This window comes from Austrofundulus limnaeus, unplaced genomic scaffold, assembly GCF_001266775.1.
Source record: "Austrofundulus limnaeus strain Quisiro unplaced genomic scaffold, Austrofundulus_limnaeus-1.0 Scaffold1014, whole genome shotgun sequence".
In the NCBI taxonomy this organism is placed as follows: domain Eukaryota; kingdom Metazoa; phylum Chordata; class Actinopteri; order Cyprinodontiformes; family Rivulidae; genus Austrofundulus; species Austrofundulus limnaeus.
Genome location: NW_013953416.1, coordinates 78,984 through 96,497, shown reverse-complemented (window position 1 = coordinate 96,497; position 17,514 = coordinate 78,984). Strand labels below are relative to the sequence as shown.

The 17,514-nt window shown below is 43.8% G+C and overlaps 5 protein-coding genes across 5 annotated transcripts in view; 1 reads left to right on the top strand and 4 right to left on the bottom strand.

Annotated features, from left to right (window-relative positions):
- The first annotated feature begins 479 nt into the window (after positions 1-479).
- Positions 480-1,954, top strand: LOC106533765 (claudin-11). Its single transcript, XM_014030197.1, has 2 exons — positions 480-743; positions 1,433-1,954. The coding sequence occupies exons 1-2, from the start codon at positions 548-550 to the stop codon at positions 1,690-1,692; spliced, it is 456 nt and encodes a 151-aa protein (XP_013885651.1). The 5' UTR covers positions 480-547; the 3' UTR covers positions 1,693-1,954.
- Positions 1,955-2,290: 336 nt separating this feature from the next.
- LOC106533761 (probable cationic amino acid transporter) lies at positions 2,291-6,135 on the bottom strand. The gene is made up of 7 exons (XM_014030194.1): positions 5,810-6,135; positions 5,504-5,740; positions 5,174-5,391; positions 4,488-4,634; positions 3,944-4,152; positions 3,006-3,775; positions 2,291-2,861 (listed from the first exon to the last, which is right to left on the bottom strand). The coding sequence occupies exons 1-7, from the start codon at positions 6,108-6,110 to the stop codon at positions 2,494-2,496; spliced, it is 2,250 nt and encodes a 749-aa protein (XP_013885648.1). The 5' UTR covers positions 6,111-6,135; the 3' UTR covers positions 2,291-2,493.
- Positions 6,136-6,163: 28 nt separating this feature from the next.
- Positions 6,164-7,071, bottom strand: LOC106533762 (keratin-associated protein 5-2). The gene is made up of 2 exons (XM_014030195.1): positions 6,635-7,071; positions 6,164-6,416 (listed from the first exon to the last, which is right to left on the bottom strand). Exons 1-2 carry the CDS (start codon positions 7,044-7,046, stop codon positions 6,187-6,189), a joined length of 642 nt encoding a protein of 213 aa, XP_013885649.1. The 5' UTR covers positions 7,047-7,071; the 3' UTR covers positions 6,164-6,186.
- A 2,344-nt stretch (positions 7,072-9,415) lies between these two features.
- Positions 9,416-10,841, bottom strand: rpl22l1 (ribosomal protein L22-like 1). The gene is made up of 4 exons (XM_014030198.1): positions 10,812-10,841; positions 9,965-10,078; positions 9,685-9,806; positions 9,416-9,596 (listed from the first exon to the last, which is right to left on the bottom strand). The coding sequence occupies exons 1-4, from the start codon at positions 10,818-10,820 to the stop codon at positions 9,452-9,454; spliced, it is 390 nt and encodes a 129-aa protein (XP_013885652.1). The 5' UTR covers positions 10,821-10,841; the 3' UTR covers positions 9,416-9,451.
- A 1,799-nt stretch (positions 10,842-12,640) lies between these two features.
- Positions 12,641-17,514, bottom strand: part of LOC106533764 (eukaryotic translation initiation factor 5A-1) — a 6,723-nt gene continuing 1,849 nt past the window's right edge. The window contains exons 2-5 of the mRNA XM_014030196.1: positions 17,053-17,240; positions 16,146-16,250; positions 13,799-13,930; positions 12,641-13,673 (exon numbers count right to left, since the gene is read on the bottom strand). Of these exons, the coding sequence (XP_013885650.1) occupies positions 13,608-13,673; positions 13,799-13,930; positions 16,146-16,250; positions 17,053-17,220 (471 nt within the window). The 5' untranslated portion in view covers positions 17,221-17,240 and the 3' untranslated portion in view covers positions 12,641-13,607. The remainder of the gene's footprint in view (positions 13,674-13,798; positions 13,931-16,145; positions 16,251-17,052; positions 17,241-17,514) is intronic.

The following is a 17,514-nucleotide window of genomic DNA, read 5'->3' as shown; positions in this document are numbered from 1 at the left end:
GTAAACAAGTGTTACAAACCACAGCTGATGTGAAACTACTTCAAAAAGATCCACGCCTCAAAATAAAGTGACAAACACTAAAACTAAGAATATTCAGTTAGTTATGTAAAAAGATTATACAGTTTTAGTTGTTGTTTTATTTTATTACAGTTTTTATTTATTTGAGTTAACTAAAATGTTTTTTTCAATTTCAGTTTTTGTTATTTAGTTCGTTTTAGTGAACTCTGATAACACTGCTGTGGATCCGGCCCACAGGACCGTCTGGATCAGTGGATCAGGGTCTAGCTTTACTTGTTTTAGTCTTTTGGATCCAGACCTTGTGGAGTCACAGGTTCAGGTGTGTTTGGTTCAAAGACATTCAGCTGAAACACATTTCAGAAGGAATTCAGTCCAAGTGTGGAGGTGTCACCTGACAGTCAGGTCCAGATGTTTGGTCCAGATGTTTGGTTCAAGTGTTTGGTCCAGATGNTGGGGAAATGTCTCTGACAGATGTTTGGACCAGATGTTTGGTCCAGATGTTTGGTCCAGATGTTGGTAGAGCGGGGAAATGTCTCTGACAGATGTTTGGTGTCTCTCAGCCTACATCCAGACGTCCCGGGCTCTGATGGTCTTGGCCTGTCTGCTGGGTCTGCCCGCCATGCTCCTCATCCTCATGTCCATGCCCTGCGTCCGCCTCCCCAACGACTCCTCCGCCATCAAGAAGTGCCGCGCCAAAGTGGGCGGAGTYCTGGTCTGCATCATGGGTGAGGAGGCAGTACCACTAAATGTGCTTTAAATGTTTTTAAGAGTTTGGAGTTGTTTTAAGATAAGCTAATGTTAGCTAGCCTGAGAGGACAAAACACTGAAAATAACCTCAGTCTTTATAGTGTTTTACATAAATAATGTTTTCACAAACTTCCCTATTATCATCACTTTAATTCATTTATCAGGTATCAGTTATTTCAGCAGAAATATATTGGTTTTACTGCAGTAACAAAGCTAGCTACTGATACTACACCTGCTGTTGTTTATACTCGCAATCAGCCAGTTTTATGTAAATAATAAAAAACTATAGTTTTTATTTAACTCTATAGTAAATAACCATAATTTGCTAAACTGATGACGATATAAACCAGTTTGAGATTAAAGTTGTTTTAATACAACAGCTTCACTTAGCTCAAACTAGTTGTTAGCTCAAACTGTTAGCTGAAACATTTCTTTTATGTTTTTAGCTCAAACTGAGCCTAAACTGGCAGTTAGTGAAGTGTAAATGGTCAGAGTTACCAGCAGCAGAAGCAGTGTTACTCTTAGAGAACATGGTTAACTGTAAAGGTTCTTCCAGGTGTGGGAGGAGGGAGGGTCATGGTTCAGCTGCTCTGTTTCCTGACAGGTACTTCCTGTCAGCATCCTCCAGCTGTCAGGGGTTCATTTGTTGTGTTTTCCTTTGTTCCAGCTGTCTTTGGCATCATCGCCACCATCTGGTTCCCCATCGGTGCTCACCAAGAGGAACATCTGATGTCCTTTGGCTTCTCTCTGTATGCCGGCTGGATCGGAGCCGGACTCTGTGCCCTGGGGGGGTTCGTGATCCTGTGCTGTCAGGTTGGCAGCGTCGGCATCCCGTCCAGAGAGAACAGCTTCTTCTACTCCAGACGGGGGAACACGACCACGGCTCTGGACCGGCCCTCCAACCACGCCAAGAGCGAAAGAGTCTGAGTTTCCCAGTTTCCTTAAACCCCGTTTTTTTTACTACTAGATAACCTAAACATTAGAAAGAATTTACCTTTCTTTCTCTTTTGTAAACTTCAAATTAACYGCTGCTTTGATTAGTCGTACTATTTCCTAACAGACGATTTAGTGACATCTAGTGGTGAATCTGCAGATTGCAACAAACTAAAAGAAAAAAATGAATCTCTTGAGTTTGATTTATTAGTATTTTTAGATAAATGACTCACAAATAAATATGYTACAAACCTTATTTCTGTCTGATTGTGTAATATAAATTGTGATTTATTTCTGCCAATAAAACAATCAAAATATAACAAATAAAAACTTTAGGAACTAGTTTTTTTCCTAAAGAAAATAAAGTTTAAATCTGAGTTTGATGTCTGGCCTTCAGAGTAAAATTGTTTTCTTTTTGTGTTTTGAATAATTATTTTTTTAAACTAACAGGTACCTTCTTGTATTTTTAGATTTTCCTTTTCTTGCATGATAAAAACACTTTTTAAATCTTTCTGCGGCTCATTGCTGCAGTTTTTAGCTAGAGAATCAAAAGAATAAAAATATATTTTGACTCCACAAAATGCGCCTCAGCTGGATTCTTTAGATGACATTTAATCATAAACATGTTTTCTCGTGTACACACATCAACACTGAATACTCACTACACAATCAGAAAAACAGGAAATGTTCACTTTTTCTCTAAATCATCTGTTAAATCTGGCGTCATTTTATACAAAATCCAGAGGTTTGACCCACTCCGCCTGATTTTAGACGTAGTTCTTTGGAGGAAAGTTTTCAGTCATCTTCATCATCAAACCCAAGATTGGTCCTTCCCTTGGACCTGCTGCCTCCCTCTGGATACTGGACTCCTGCTCCAGACTGGTACCCATACTGGTCTCCTTCCTCCTCGAACCGACTTTGCTCCTGCTCTTCTTCTCGGTCCTCATTCTGGTTCTGATGCCGATAACCCTTCTCCTCCGGCGCAGACCAGCCCTGGTAGGGTCCGTCGTCCCGGTCCTGGGGGTAAAGGTCGTCGTCGGGGGAGAAGGTGTCGTCCAAGTTGTCGTCGTAGCGCCGGTAGGAGCTGGCATGGGCCTGCTCCTCACGGGCGCTCAGCTCCAGCGTGCTGTGCCAAACTCCGTAACAACAGTAGATCAACAGACCTGAGACAGGAACAGAGAACCAGAATCAGAAGGACACGGGTAGAGACATCTSGTTGATAGACCTCTGCTAAGTCTTACAGGTCTCTGACACAAGGTCAATAAGAGCTGACTGTGATTCTTTGTATTTCCTGTGTTTCGACTCACCTATGAGGCACCATATGGTGAACCTGGCCCAGGTGAGAGAAGACAGCTTCAGCATGAGGTAGCTGTTGACCAATATGGCCGCTGCAGGAACAAAGGGCACACACGGCGCCATGAAGGGTAGTCTCTGTTTGCTCTCAGGCTGCTGTAAGATCAGAATCAAAAGCTTCGCCAACGATCCCATTATCACTGTGGCCATCAGACCTGAAAACGCCGCGCCCACCCCTGAGCCCTGCTCAACTCCAAATATGATGGTGGACCACAGGAAGAAGGACATGAAGAAGAAGGAGAGGGTGCATTGGGTCACTATACGACCGGTAGCAGGGGTGGGACGTGCTGACGAATCTGGCATTCCAAGTCGGACTCTCAGGGTGTAGTAATGACCTCCCAGAAGCCTTTTCAGCAGGGGGGCGTGGMCTGTGTGGAATTCTGAGTCGTCTGCCTCCCCTTCTGTTCCTCCACCATGATAGGAAGACCCGTCGTGATCGCCCCCTCCCATCAGATCGTGGTCGTCTTTGGTGGGCTCACCGTCCTTCAGGTAGTCCTCGTGGTCCTCTGAGTGGAACTGGTGTGTGTCGGTCTGTTGGTCAGGCTGGTAGCGCAGTAACAGGACGCACACGCTGACCAGAGTGTAGGCCAGGAGCGTGCCAATGGACATCATCTCAATCAGGTCCCTGAGGCTCACCAGGAGAGCCAGGATGGCCGCCAAACTTCCTGACACCACACACGCCACGGCAGGAGTGTGTGTGAGCGCCGACACGTGTGTCAGGAACCTTCAAATACACAAACAGAGAGGAAGTTTTCCTCATGAGCAGGTTAATCTGGGGCTTTGATAAGTAAACAAATAACTTGCCCGGAAAGCCTGGAAAAGAACGACTCTAATGAAACATTAAAAGGTCCAGAAAAATTTTGGCCTTTGTTCCTATTTCCTGTTTCCTGACCTGAACAGCAGTCCGTCCCGAGCCATAGCATAGATGACCCTGGGCATGGGGAACAGGGAGCCCAGCAGGGAGACGGTGAGTCCAGCTATGGAGCCAACAGCCACGGTGTACTTCCCCCACATGAAACCATGAACAGCAAACATCTCCATGAGAGGAGCGGAGCCATCGATCAGGTTGTAGGGAACCATGAGGGTAAGGATCACGCTCACCTGTTGGTGCCAAAGAGGTGGACTGATGTGAATGTGTGTTACGGTCACAAAGACCTAACCTCAGACTGAGTCAAGACTAGAATCTCTAGACAAATCCAAGTTTTTGAGGGCTTTAGACAAAGGTCAAGACCTACAGTTATCAAAACCAACACTAAGAACAAGACTTAAGAGACTGAAATCCATGAACGTCAACATACCTTTAAAGAGTAAATCTAGACAACTCTTGTAGTAAAAGTCTTTACATGTTTTTTGTCTGATGTCACATTAAACATCAATCAAGTTTGCCTCTAATAAGACACAAAGTGTCTTTTAAACATCTTTTACTCGGTACTCACTGACACATAGGCGGTAAGGCAGGTGACCAGAGACACAGTGATGGCATAAGGGATGGAGGTGTTTGGGTTTTTGGCCTCCTCTCCTGTTGTCGCTATGATGTCAAATCCAATAAAAGCGTAAAAACACGTTGCTGCACCCTGCATCACCTGAACACAAACAGTAGGTCCATCTATCAACCAACAATCAGCTCAACAACCATCAACCAATCAATCATCAACTCACCAACCAACCATCAACTCAACAACCATCAACCAACCATTAACTCACCAACCAATCATCAACTCAACAATCATCAACAAACCAACAATCAACTCATCAACCAACCAACCAACCAACCAACCAATCAACCAACCATCAACTCACCAACAGTCAACCAACCAACCAACCAACCAACCAACCAGCAGTCAACCAACTAACCAACAACTCACCAACAGTCAACCAACCAACCATCAACTCACCAACCATCAACCATTAACTCACCAACCATCAACTCACCCATCATCAACCAACTAACCATCAACTCATCAACAACTAACCAACCAATCAACCAACCAACCAACGAATAATCAACCCACCCACCAACCATCAACCCACCAACTATCAACCAACAATCCACTCACCAACCATAAACTCACAAACAACCAACCAACCAACATCAACCCACCAACAAACCATGTAGACTCACCCCTGACCAGCCATATGGCAGAAACTGGCCTCCCTTCCAGTTGCTGACTGACAGGAAGAAGAGTCCGGCGATGATGATGAAGACCCACACCACCAGGTTGACCACATTAAGAATGTTATTGAACTTCACTGAGTTCTTCACACCCAGAGCAATGATCACTGTGACCAGCAGGGCAATGAAGAGGGCTAATAAGTCTGGGTACGTGTCCTCACCTTTACCTGAGACAACAGAGACACTTCTAAACTTTAACAAAGACACGTTTACTCTGATGAAAACAGAAACAGAAGAGTTATAAAAATAAATCAATGTTTGAGTTTTGCTCTCACTGACCGAGCCCTCTGAGCGTGCCAAGGTGGGTAATCATGTAGTTACTGATGCTGTGATTGGCCAGAGAGTCGAACATGTTGCTGAGAGCCGACGCCCCTGCCGCTGTGCCAATCAGGTACTCCAGGATCAGGTTCCACCCGATGAAGAACGCCACAAACTCGCCCACGGTTACGTAGCTGTAGGTGTACGCAGACCCGGTGGTTTTCGGGACCCGGACACCAAACTCAGCGTAGCACACACCTTACAGGAAGCACGTTCAACAATTAACACCTCATACATCTGGACTTTAAAGACCCTCAGAGGTTTTACCTGACAGTATCGATGCCACGGCTGCAATGATGAAGGACAGGATGACCCCCGGCCCCGCCATCGCTTTGGCAACCAGCCCTGCGACCACGTACATCCCCGTTCCAACGCAGCTGCCCACCCCAAGCGACACCAGGTCCACCGTGGTCAGGACCTTGGCGAGGCCGGCATGGTGGCCCTCCGGCAGCTCGGTGAGGTCATCTGAGCCATGAGCCATGGAGCCCACCGGTTTGGTCCTCAGCAGGCGGGAGTACATGTTGTACCAGGCGTCGCCCAGAGACACCCGACCCAGCCACGCCCCCATGGTCTTACCTGGTGATCACCTGCTTATGTTAACGAGCTCTGCGGGTCATTTACATCAGCCTCACCGGAGCTGCCTCCTATCTGCTTCCTGTTTGCTTCATGAAAKCAGAACCCAGACGAAGAAACTGTGAAAACACAAAAACAAACATCAGGAAACAGATTTTCATGTTGGCACAAACTGGCAGGTCTTGCCAGGACAAGCGGCACAGACGCCCCGCCGCCAGGACCGGGGACACAGACCCTCGCCACCAGGACTGGGGACACAGACCTCCATCGCCAGGACAGGGGCACAGACCCTCGCCACCAGGACCAGGGACACAAACCTCCATCGCCAGGACAGGGGCACAGACCCCCGCCACCAGGACAGGGGCACAGACCCTCGCCACCAGGACCGGGGACACAAACCTCCATCGCCAGGACAGGGGCACAGACCCCCGCCACCAGGACAGGGGCACAGACCCCCGCCACCAGGACAGGGGCACAGACCTTCGCCACCAGGACAGGGGCACAGACCCCCGCCACCAGGACAGGGGCACAGACCCCCGCCACCAGGACAGGAGCACAGACCCTCGTCACCAAGACAGGAGCACAGACCCCCGCCACCAGGACAGGGGCACAGACCCCCACCACCAGGACAGGAGCACAGACCCTCGTCACCAAGACAGGGGCACAGACCCCCGCCACCAGGACAGGGGCACAGACCTCCACCACCAGGACAGGAGCACAGACCCTCATCACCAAGACAGGGGCACAGACCCCCGCCACCAGGACAGGAGCACAGACCCTCATCACCAAGACAGGGGGCACAGACCCTCGCCACCAGGACAGGGGGCACAGACCCCCGCTTTGTTAACACAAGCTGAGCTATGATTGGTCGCTTCACTGCTTCACCATCAGAGTCAGAGTTCTGCTGCTGTTTACTGAACCAGAACCACATTCTTGAGCTGGTTTCATTTTAGGATGAAGAAATGAGTCCCAGAGGACACAACGAGACCCCAACAAGACCCCACCCTTCTGTGGAACCACAAGACTCTGACAGAAACTCTGCTTCCCTTTCTGAACGATCATCTTTTTGAGCTCCTCACTAAAGCTGGGCTTTTAACGAGGGTCCAGAGTCTTCAGACCTGCAGTTACCAGGGTGGTGGGTCTGGACTTCTGGACCTCAGTAACCTGTCGTCCTAAAAGTCTCATTATTCTACACCTGACCCACATGATGACGAAGAAAACAAAAGTTACACACCTTTGTAAATCTGTTAGAAAACTAAAAACACTCCCACATCATGACGCTGCCGCCGCCGTGCTTCACTGTGGAGGTGATGTTGGTGATTGTCCTGGTTTCTTCAGACCAGAGGATCTTGGTCCTGTAGTCTGAGTCTTTCAAGGTGTTTTTTTTTTTTTTTCCTAAGGAGAGGCTTACATCAAGGCCAGATCAGCAGAGACCTGGTTCTACACAGGATCTCAGTCAGAGGGACCTTCATGGTCTTGGTCTCCTTCAGCAGTCCAATGAGCTCCCAGGATTCAGAGCACCAGGACTCAGGACTCAGCTGGTCCGGTTCAGGTGATCTGATCAGCTGTTCTCGGTCACTAGAGCAAAGCTGRGCTCCTGAATCATTAATGCTGACTCAGGATCAGTTTTCAGAGGAAAACTACAACCATGGAAGGAAAAGGCTGAAGAAGTTCTGCTGCTGCACGTCAAACAGCTCCTGAACATCTCAAACCCTGCAGAGCTCAGAGACTTTCATCATTATGAGTAGAAAACATCTAACCTGCAGGCAGAAGCAGCTCCCAGCTGTTTCCTGAAGCAGGGTCTGAGGCGGCGCTCCTCTGCTGAGCTGCAGGTACAGGTGAGTCTGAGCCGACAGCGCTGCTTCTGTCAGCTGACACCATGTGACCCGATGAAATATTCAGAACCTCGACCCGACCAGCAGAACGCCAGGATCCAGTTAGAGCTCAGCTGGGAGGTTCTGAGGGACCAGCAGGTGGTTATTTGTTCAGTCAGTCAGTAAAACTGAGTTGTTTGAAGAGAAACTACAGTCCAGCAGAACCCAGTCTATCACATGGTTCTGACCCACTCTGGTCTCTGCAGGGTTTCAGACTCCAGAACTCTTTGGTCCACAGAGGACTTCCTGGACCCCTCATCAAACCATCAGCCCTCCTCCTCCGTGCTGACAGCTGCAGTGCATTCTGGGTAAACATCTGTCCTCTGGTCTGGTTCTGGTCCAGAARTCTTGTGGATCCTTCAGATGAAACTTTGTAAACCTGCCGTTTTTAGAGCGACGAGGTCATGACCTTTGACCTGCTGACTGAGGCTGTAGAGGTGGAGCTCATTGCACAGTCTGACCTTCAGTGTGAAAACCAGCAGCTGTCTTTGTGAATAAGCTTTCTCAACAGAATCGTTACTAAAAAAACAGAATCTTTACTAAAAAAACAGAATCTTTACTAAAAGAATCGTTACTAACAGAATCTTTACTAAAAGAATTTTTACTTAAATAATCTTTACTAACAGAATTGTTACTTCCAGCTGCTTTAAACCAGAATAAAGTTGAGTATAATAATCTTTAACATCCAACAGGCTGAAACARTTGAACCTGCTGCAGGTGTTGCTGTAATCTGATACTCAGAGTCAGATTACAGTTACCTGCACACAAACACCTTTTGCTTCTGCTGGAAAATATTTTAATTTATTCAGTTTGGAGGAAAAGTTTTACATTAAAGTTTTGAAACGAACATGCAGAATGAAACAAAGCAAACGTTCATGTTTTCATCTGAACGTCTGTTTTCTGCTCCTCCAGCAGACGGTGGAGAAATTCCTGAGATGATGAAGAACAGATTACAGAACAGGAACCAGGCCAGAACCCAGAAACACTGAAGAGACTGCTTAAATAATCCTTTTTAATTATATAAAGAAAAATAAAATAGTTCCTAATTTTGTCACATATTTWCTTTGTGTCCAACTTTATTAAACCAGTTTTGTTTGTTTTATAAACCTGCTAGAGTTTGTTTTTTAAATTATGAATCAATTATTGGCTGTTTTCTATTTTTTGGGAACATTTTGATAAATTCATTCCACTGCCATCACTCAGCAGTACAGCGCCACCTTTTGGTCATTTATTGAACTGCATGAAAGAAACCAGGTGTAAACATGTCTCCATCAGGTCAGTGTTAGGAGTGCTCAGAGAAAATMTAAACTCCACTGAGAGCTGTGAGACAGCAGCTCTGATCCTCTGGCAGGTTTTTATATTTAAGCTGCATAAATCAGAGAAGTTTGATCAACAACAAGGTGAAACAATAAAAACAGGACAAATGTTTGTTTTTCTCTCAGGTTTATTCTGGAGCAGCTTTTTACTCATCTGCCTCAGACTCCTCGTCGTCCTGACTGATCTGGAAGTACCGCAGCTCGTACGTCTCCTTATCAGATGCCACCACCCTCAGCCAGTCCCTCAGGTTGTTCTTCTTCAGGTACTTCTTGGTCAGGTACTTCAGATACCTGCAGGAGCCAAAGATGCAGTTAGAAMCAGAGTTTCTCCACCTGTTTGCTGTGATTTATGTCAAAGCAGAGCGGCGCAGCAGCTCACCGTTTGGAGAACTGTTTYTCAGACGAGACGTTGATCTTGTTCTTCATGCGGCCCACCTGGACGACGCTGCCCAGGTTCCCMGTCTTCCCGTTCACCTTGATCCTCTCTTTGAGGAAGGTTTCCTGTGGGACAGAGCACAGTGATGCACTAGGGAAGGGAACCCTAGTTGAGCAGGAGCTAGGGAAGGGCGCCCTAGTCCACACACACAGTAAGATGCTTGCAAAAATAAATAAACATTTTATTTATGCTGAGCAAAGATAAAGAGTCAAAGCAGACATACAAAGTTTGCAGAGTCCAGGATCCCGTCCTCCACAGGGTGGGTCAGGTCCAGGGTGAACTTCCAGGCAGCTGCCTTTTTAGACTTTTTACCAACAACCATTCTCCTTGGTTTCAWCTGGAATTTAAATTTTTAGAAATGTGTTAAAGTACAAAGAAACCAAGCTGGTGTTCTACAGTGCAGCTAACCATGCGAATTAACTTTTATTCAATGCAGAGGGGAAAATAAGCCAATAAAATTTCAGTTTACATAAAAAACAAAAACCTTTTAAGTAACTTAATTCTTAAATTGACTAATCTTAAAGCATTAACATGTTATTTCTAATGTGACCGATAAACACATGCTTACAAATATCAGTGTTTTAGTTTTTACTTTTTAAGTTAAAATGCAACTACTTTAAATTAAATGGTTTTACTCCAGTAAACCAGCGGAGGAAATGTGCTAATCTGGTTAGCTGTCAGTCAGAAAACGCTAAAACTTTAAGCTTTAGGTCGCCAAACTTACACTTTATAATTAGCCGAATTGAACAGTGGGTTATATACTTTCTTTARACGTCAAATAATTATATTAAAACACCTAAAAAAAAGAGACAAACTCCAATCTTGGCCTAAAACTGATTAATTTTACTACGGAGTCTGGTCTCCGGTATGAATGGGACACGTGTGCATGCTAATGCTAACTTTGTGCGTTCATTACAACTGTTTCTTCATTTAAAACCACTTAGACTCATTTACAGTAGTTTATTATCTCTCTGATGCTTTGTGGTGATTATAATAAATAACTGAAACGAACAAAACAAACAAGAACTCCACGTTTATCAGTAAAAACATCAGGAGTCGAAAGAACCTACCGGCGCCATGTTGAGAGACCGGACGGGAAAGAAAGAACGTGACGTGACGCTGCAGTGACGTAAGACGCACCCCATGAAACGCCTTTCCAAATATGGTCAAAGCGATGGCGGTTCAAATAAGAGCAAGAATTTCTCATATTTAGTCTCATGGTGTTTTAAATCCATTATTAATAAACCAATTGTTCATTTTAGACTTCATATTGTTGTTTAACATTAAGTACTTTAAATGAAGCTGTTTAGCCTAAAAACAGAGGATTTCAGTGTTCCAGCCTGTGTTTTTGTGCTGACAGATGAGGCAGGTCCAAAGGTCCACTGGCGCTCAAACACACCCTGATAATAAACCTGCTGAGCCTGTTCAATCATTGACTGCCTCCACACACACACAGCTTCAGCCGGGGCCTCATCAYGGCCTCAGCTAAATCCCTCCTGATGAGTCAGACAAACCACAGCCGTCCTCCTGAAACTCACATCCATGTTTCCAGTTGTGCAGGAAGGAGTGATTCACGAGCACACTTTGAGTGTGAGGCATCCAGGCAGAGGCAGGGTGTTGTCCCCGCTTCAAGTGGAGGTCCACGACAAGACACTGAGGTTTGGTTAGACMGTTTAAAAACGTTCACCTCAAGGCAGGTTCTGGGCCTTTCTGTAGATTTTWACATTTTACTGTAACTGCAACAAATAATGTAAAAAAAAGCCATTTTTGGATCTTGTATTTTGGGAACCAGAAGCTCATTTTCACTCATTTCTTCAGTTTATTTTTGCCCATTAAACACGCATTTATAAAGGAATATTTTTTTGCAAAACGTCTGTTTTGAAATTGAAGATGCAGACAATAAATACTGGTTAACTTTGCACATTTTAAAGATACTTCTCAACTCATTAAAACTTCTTAAACAGAGCTTAAAGTGCCTGTGACATGAAATTTTTACRATAAATATAAAGGCATTATTGGAAAGATAACATTAATAAATTGCAAAAATAATTTCCCGCTGCTGAGATGAACAGGTGTTGAGATATTTGCATGTGAAGGAACAGGAAGTGATGTCATAGGGGAATATCTGCTGGAGCAGAGCACTGATAAAACAGCTAACGACAGATTATAGAGATTATTGAGTCTATCAGAGATGAAGACGAGTCAGTTCAAATATTGTTTCAATAAACAGACTAGTTGTCTTTCTTAAAGAGTTCCCCTTTAATGTCACTTCCTGTTGCACTTTGAGCCAAGTTCAAAAGAAAATATGCCAGTTATGAGAATAAATACGTTTTATGCAAGTTTTCKTTTTAAAGTTAACCACTTCTTTAATGCCACTTGAAATTAAATCTAAGACTAACTTAATAAGTGTAAAAATAAAACCCCAGTGACAATTTTAGCCAAATGTTTATTTTTACACAAAACTAGCTCCCAGAGGTATTCAGAAAATTACTTAAAAAAATAAGTTACCATTTATTTTAATGGAGAATTATAACCATACTTGTGTTAACATTAAGACCTCATAGATTGATTTGAGACATTTAAGACTTTAAAAAACTGTATAAAAATATATTTTTTTATAGAAAWGTCATAAAAATGTGTTTTGACTTTTTATATTTGGCGGTTAGGCATGTCACAGACACTTTAACCATTTGTTGCCAAGAGTAAACAACATTCATCAAGTCAGAAGTCTATTAATGAAGGTTTTAAAATTTTATTAAATGTTATGTAGATTTTAATTATAATTTCAAAGATCCGTTAACACCTGATTTAATTTCTAAACTTTTCTTTTAATAAAATCAGTTTGAGGAAACAGCTTTAAGGACTGTATTTGTTGTTTCAGAGACAGAAAACCAGACAGTTTTGCAGTTTTTCTCCATTTRTATTCTTGTTTTATTTTTGCCTTCTCCAGTCAGGTGACAAAGGCCTCGAGTGAACAGAAAGTTTGTAACTGAACCCCCCTCCCAATCAGAAAATAAAATCACACACCTCACTGCAAACTGCCCCCCACATGTCGGAGGCCCACACCGCTCCACACTCACGCCTCGGAAAAAAAAAAACAATATAACACTCTTTGTATTCTGGGGGAGGGGACGCCGGGGGGGCCACCGGACCACCCCGCCCCTTAAACTTTTACAGACGACAAGCCGTCAGAGGACCGCTGGGTTTCTCTTCTTGTAGGGAGGAGAGGAGAAAACAAAAAAAGAAGCGTTTCTCTTCTCAACTTTTCATGATTGGGGGGGCTCGGGTGCTTTAAGTGCTCGCCCCCCCCCCCTCCACCAAGTGATTTAGGAGAACCGGACCAGGAACCGGAGAAAAGGCCATGCTGGGAAGCTGTATGGCTGCAAAGAGGGACCACCTAAACCAGAACCAGAATCTACGGGGGGCAAACCCCTCCCTCTAAACCCCCCGGACCCCCTCCCCCCAACAGGCTGCTATCTAAATATAAAAAATAATCATACAAAAGCTGAACGACTGCTGTGAAACATTCAGGAATGTGAGTGGCAACACTGTGAGGAACTGAAAGAAAGGTGAGCAGGAATGAGCAGGTATTTTTGAAGTCGTTTTTATATAAAGTCGATTGTTTTAAACAAAAACTCAGAGATCAGGCAGAGGTGGAACATTCCCAACAGCAACAGAAAAGAGATGAGAGAGAGGAGGGGGGAGGAGAGAGGAGGGAGAAATAAAAACATCATCCAGGACAGAGATCACAACAGAATGATTGGATGTTGTCTGAAGGCCGACGCTTTGGTGACTGAACCAATGAGAATGTAAAGAGACTGGTTTGTGGGCGGGGCTTGTTGCCTGGGCAGCAAAGTCCATCTCCTTTATTTGTTGGCCAAGACCTTGGTGGCGACAGCACATTCCTCCCCCATGGCAGAAATCACGGTGACCTGCGGGCAGCGGGAGCAACGTGTTGCAGTCAATCATCTGAAACCTTAGACCTGCAGGGGGAGGGGGGAGGAAGATCCCCCCCTAAAATCATCATCATCACTTCTGCTCAGAGTTCAACACTCACCATGAATTCCTCATTGGCTTCAAACTTCGACTCAATTTCCTTTCCGATTTCACTCTCAGGAACACGCAGGTCCTCTCTGATGTCCCCGTTGTCACTCATCAAGGACATGTAGTTCTCATTGATGTTAACCAGCTGAAACAACACGTTAGCGTTAGCAGCTGAAAACATATTAGCAGCCTGAAAAACTACGCAGTAGCACTAGCAACCTGAAAACACCACGTTAGCCTGAAATCAACATGTTAACGTTAGCAACTGAACACATTAGAAGCCTGAAAACATGTTAGCATTATCAACTGTAAACAACACGCTAGCATTAGCAGCCTGAAAACTTGCACATAARCATTAGCAGCCTGAATAACTATGCAGTACCATTAGCAACTGAAAACGTGTTAGCATTAGCAGTCTGAAAACACCACGTTAGCATTAGCAAGTGAAAACAACATGTAAGCATTAGCAAATGAACACATTACAAGCCTGAAAATACGTTAGCATTAGCAACTTTAAACAACACGCGACCATCAGCAGCCTGAAAAACTAAATGCTAGCATTAGGGGTTAACGATAGTTATCGGCCCGATATCATAACAAACAGAATCAATAATAAATGTACACTTTTGCCAGCGCTGCTTGATTTTTATCTGTTTTGGTCAAACCACTTCCTGTCCGACACTAACCGAGCAACGTTCGAGTTGCGTCAGAAAAAAAAAAACTCACTAGAACAATAATTAGAATACTGTGTGCTGAAAAACAGTCATTTTAAGAATTAATTTTATTTCACCATTTAACCCTGTATGTCACACACACACTTCATAATTATAAACATCAGAACAACTACTCCCAATCTGAGAACATGTAAAGTCTGATAACTCCTGAACGCAGGACAAAGCCTGTCTGCTAAAATGCTAACAACAACAAGCTAGCGTTCAAGAATTCATCGGGACTTCARTCAYTGCTGAGGCTTTTGACAAATCCACACAAATTGCCAGAGAGGACACAGATCTCAACACTAACGATGGAAACGATGGCGCTTGACAAGCAGCCGTTCACCCTCGCTAAAGACCGAAGCTTTTATCTCGATAGCCACGGTTTACCCTGCTGAACAGCTGCTAACTCTGTATGTCTGCCTGTAAGTATGATTGGTCGTAATGCATTCACACTTTCAGAAGCACAGTTTCAGTTAGAAAAATGTATTAAATCATATATAAATAATAATAATGAAAACAAGTGTACTTTGAAGCTAACTAGCATTAGCAGCCTGAAAAACTGAAAGGTTTTACTTTATAAAACATTCACTCCAGATAAATCAATTAAAATTAAACTAAAACATTTTGTTTAAATTCAGAGTGAAGGCTAAAAAAACKTCAGCTGTTAAAACCAAAACAGGTRGCTACAAGCTATTAAAAGCTTGRAGTGAAGCAGTAGCTAAGTGATGAATGTACCAAAACAGTTCATTTAAAAGTAGCAGATAATTTACAAATAAATATTAGCTAAAAGCTTAAGTTAGCTAAACATCAGCTAATATTAGGAGAATGCTCGTTAAGTTTAACAGAACTTTTAACTAAAACTAGTTTCAGACTTTGAAGAAAGCTGTTTCAACAATGAATATTTATGTGCAGAAGTATTAAACCTAGACGTCTCTGAGCTCCTGGAGGTTTTTATAAGGTCTGACTCAAACAATAACAGGTTTTAAATCTATAAACTAAATTTAAAACGTGAGGCACAACCTGGAAACTAAAATTGACATTCTGATCAAAGTATTTCCTGAGTTAACACTGATTTTATATAAAATATCAATCTGTTAGCCTCAGGCTGCAGAGCTGAGTCATTAGCTGCACATTGTTCAGCCTAGTTTCTTCAGTCCTGACTTAAACTGAGCTCAGGAGCAGAAATGAACCGATCTCAATCAAACCACATGTATTTACTCTGGGCGTCGCTCACTGTGAGCTAATCCTCTGCAGCTAAAGATGCTAACTGGAGACGCAGCAGCACGAAGAGTTAAAAATAGACCTGGAACCTGCTGCAGCACTGACATGCAGAACAGACAGAACCGAACCAACAGCTCACAGGTGAAATAAACCTGTCAGTCAGGTGCAGCTGAACAGACATTTTAACCTTTTATTTTTTAAATATGACTGAAATGAAACATTTTCCACCGTCTTATAAAACTACCATAAAGATGTCATTTATTCTGAGCATCTGTCTTAAAGCTCAGWGTAACAAATCTGTGCAGAATAAAAACAAACATGAGACGTTTAGATCTGAACACTTCCTGCAGCTTCAGAGGAAACTACAGAAACAAACATCCTGACGTGGCTCAGGTAACTCCAGGGTCTGGACCAGGTGTTTACCTGATAATCTGTCCTCTTGATGGCAGGAACATCCATGTTGTGGGTGGAGGGGCACATATCTTCATACTTCTTGTTGGTGAAGATGTCGATACCAACCAGGTTCACCTGCAAGAAACAATTTAACTCTTAGTAAAGAACACTGTTGTTCTGGAGTTACACAGTTCAYGTGTCCTTCAGGTGAAATATTATGTTGTTGGTTGAAATAAAAGCAGCTCTAGTTTCAGTTTATTTAGTTTGGAGAGTCAAAAATGTACAAACTGTCAGATAATCAGTTTCCTTCCAAAGGTTTTAGAAGCAAAACAAGAAAAGAGCAGGTCTAAAACTTTTGCACATTAATGTCCAGATGTAAAAGGCTAATGTTACCTTAGCATGGCCAGATCTAAAAGGCTAACAGTACCTTAGCAAGTCCAGATCTAAAAGGCTAATGTTAGCCTAGCATGTCCAGATGTAAAAGGCTAATGTTACCTTAGCATGTCCAGATCTAAACGGCTAATGTTACCCTAGCATGTCCAGATGTAAAAGGCTAATGTTACCCTAGCAAGTCCAGATGTAAAAGGCTAATGTTACCTTAGCATGTCCAGATCTAAAAGGCTAACAGTACCTTAGCATGTCCAGATGTAAAAGGCTAATGTTACCTTAGCGTAGCCAGATCTAAAAAGCTAATGTTACCTTAGCATGTCCAGATGTAAAAGGCTAATGTTACCTTAGCATGGCCAGATCTAAAAGGCTAACAGTACCTTAGCATGTCCAGATGTAAAAGGCTGATGTTACCTTAGCGTAGCCAGATCTAAAAAGCTAATGTTACCTTAGCATAGCCAGATGTAAAAGGCTAATGTTACCATAGCATGTCCAGATGTAAAAGGCTAATGGTACCTTAGCATGTCCAGATGTAAAAGGCTAACGGTACCTTAGCATGTCCGTGCTTGCCGGTCTTGGAGGTGGACATCTCCACAATTTTGCAGGGACGTCCCTTCAGCACCACGTAGCCGTTCTTGCGCAGGGCGGAGCACTGCATGGGGTACGTGGCGGAGGCGCCAGACTCACCAGTCGTGAAGTCAAGATCGGGATCTGCCATGGTGCAATGGGTCTGAGGCGCTGCAGCGACAGAGGGACAGTTTATTTTACAGAGACAATGGACAACATTTAACTCATCTCTTCAAACGAGGCGCACGGTGCCAGGTTCTAGTAAGAAATGCTCATTTCCACCTGCAGAGTCGGGACAAGTTCATGGTACACGTGACTCGTTGCATCGAAACAAGGATTAAGTCTAAAAGTTGTATAAAACATAAATAAACGTGGTATTAACGTATCATTTCAATGAACCGTCTGAAATATCTTAAAGAAATTTTTTTGAAGCACTTTTTTGAGC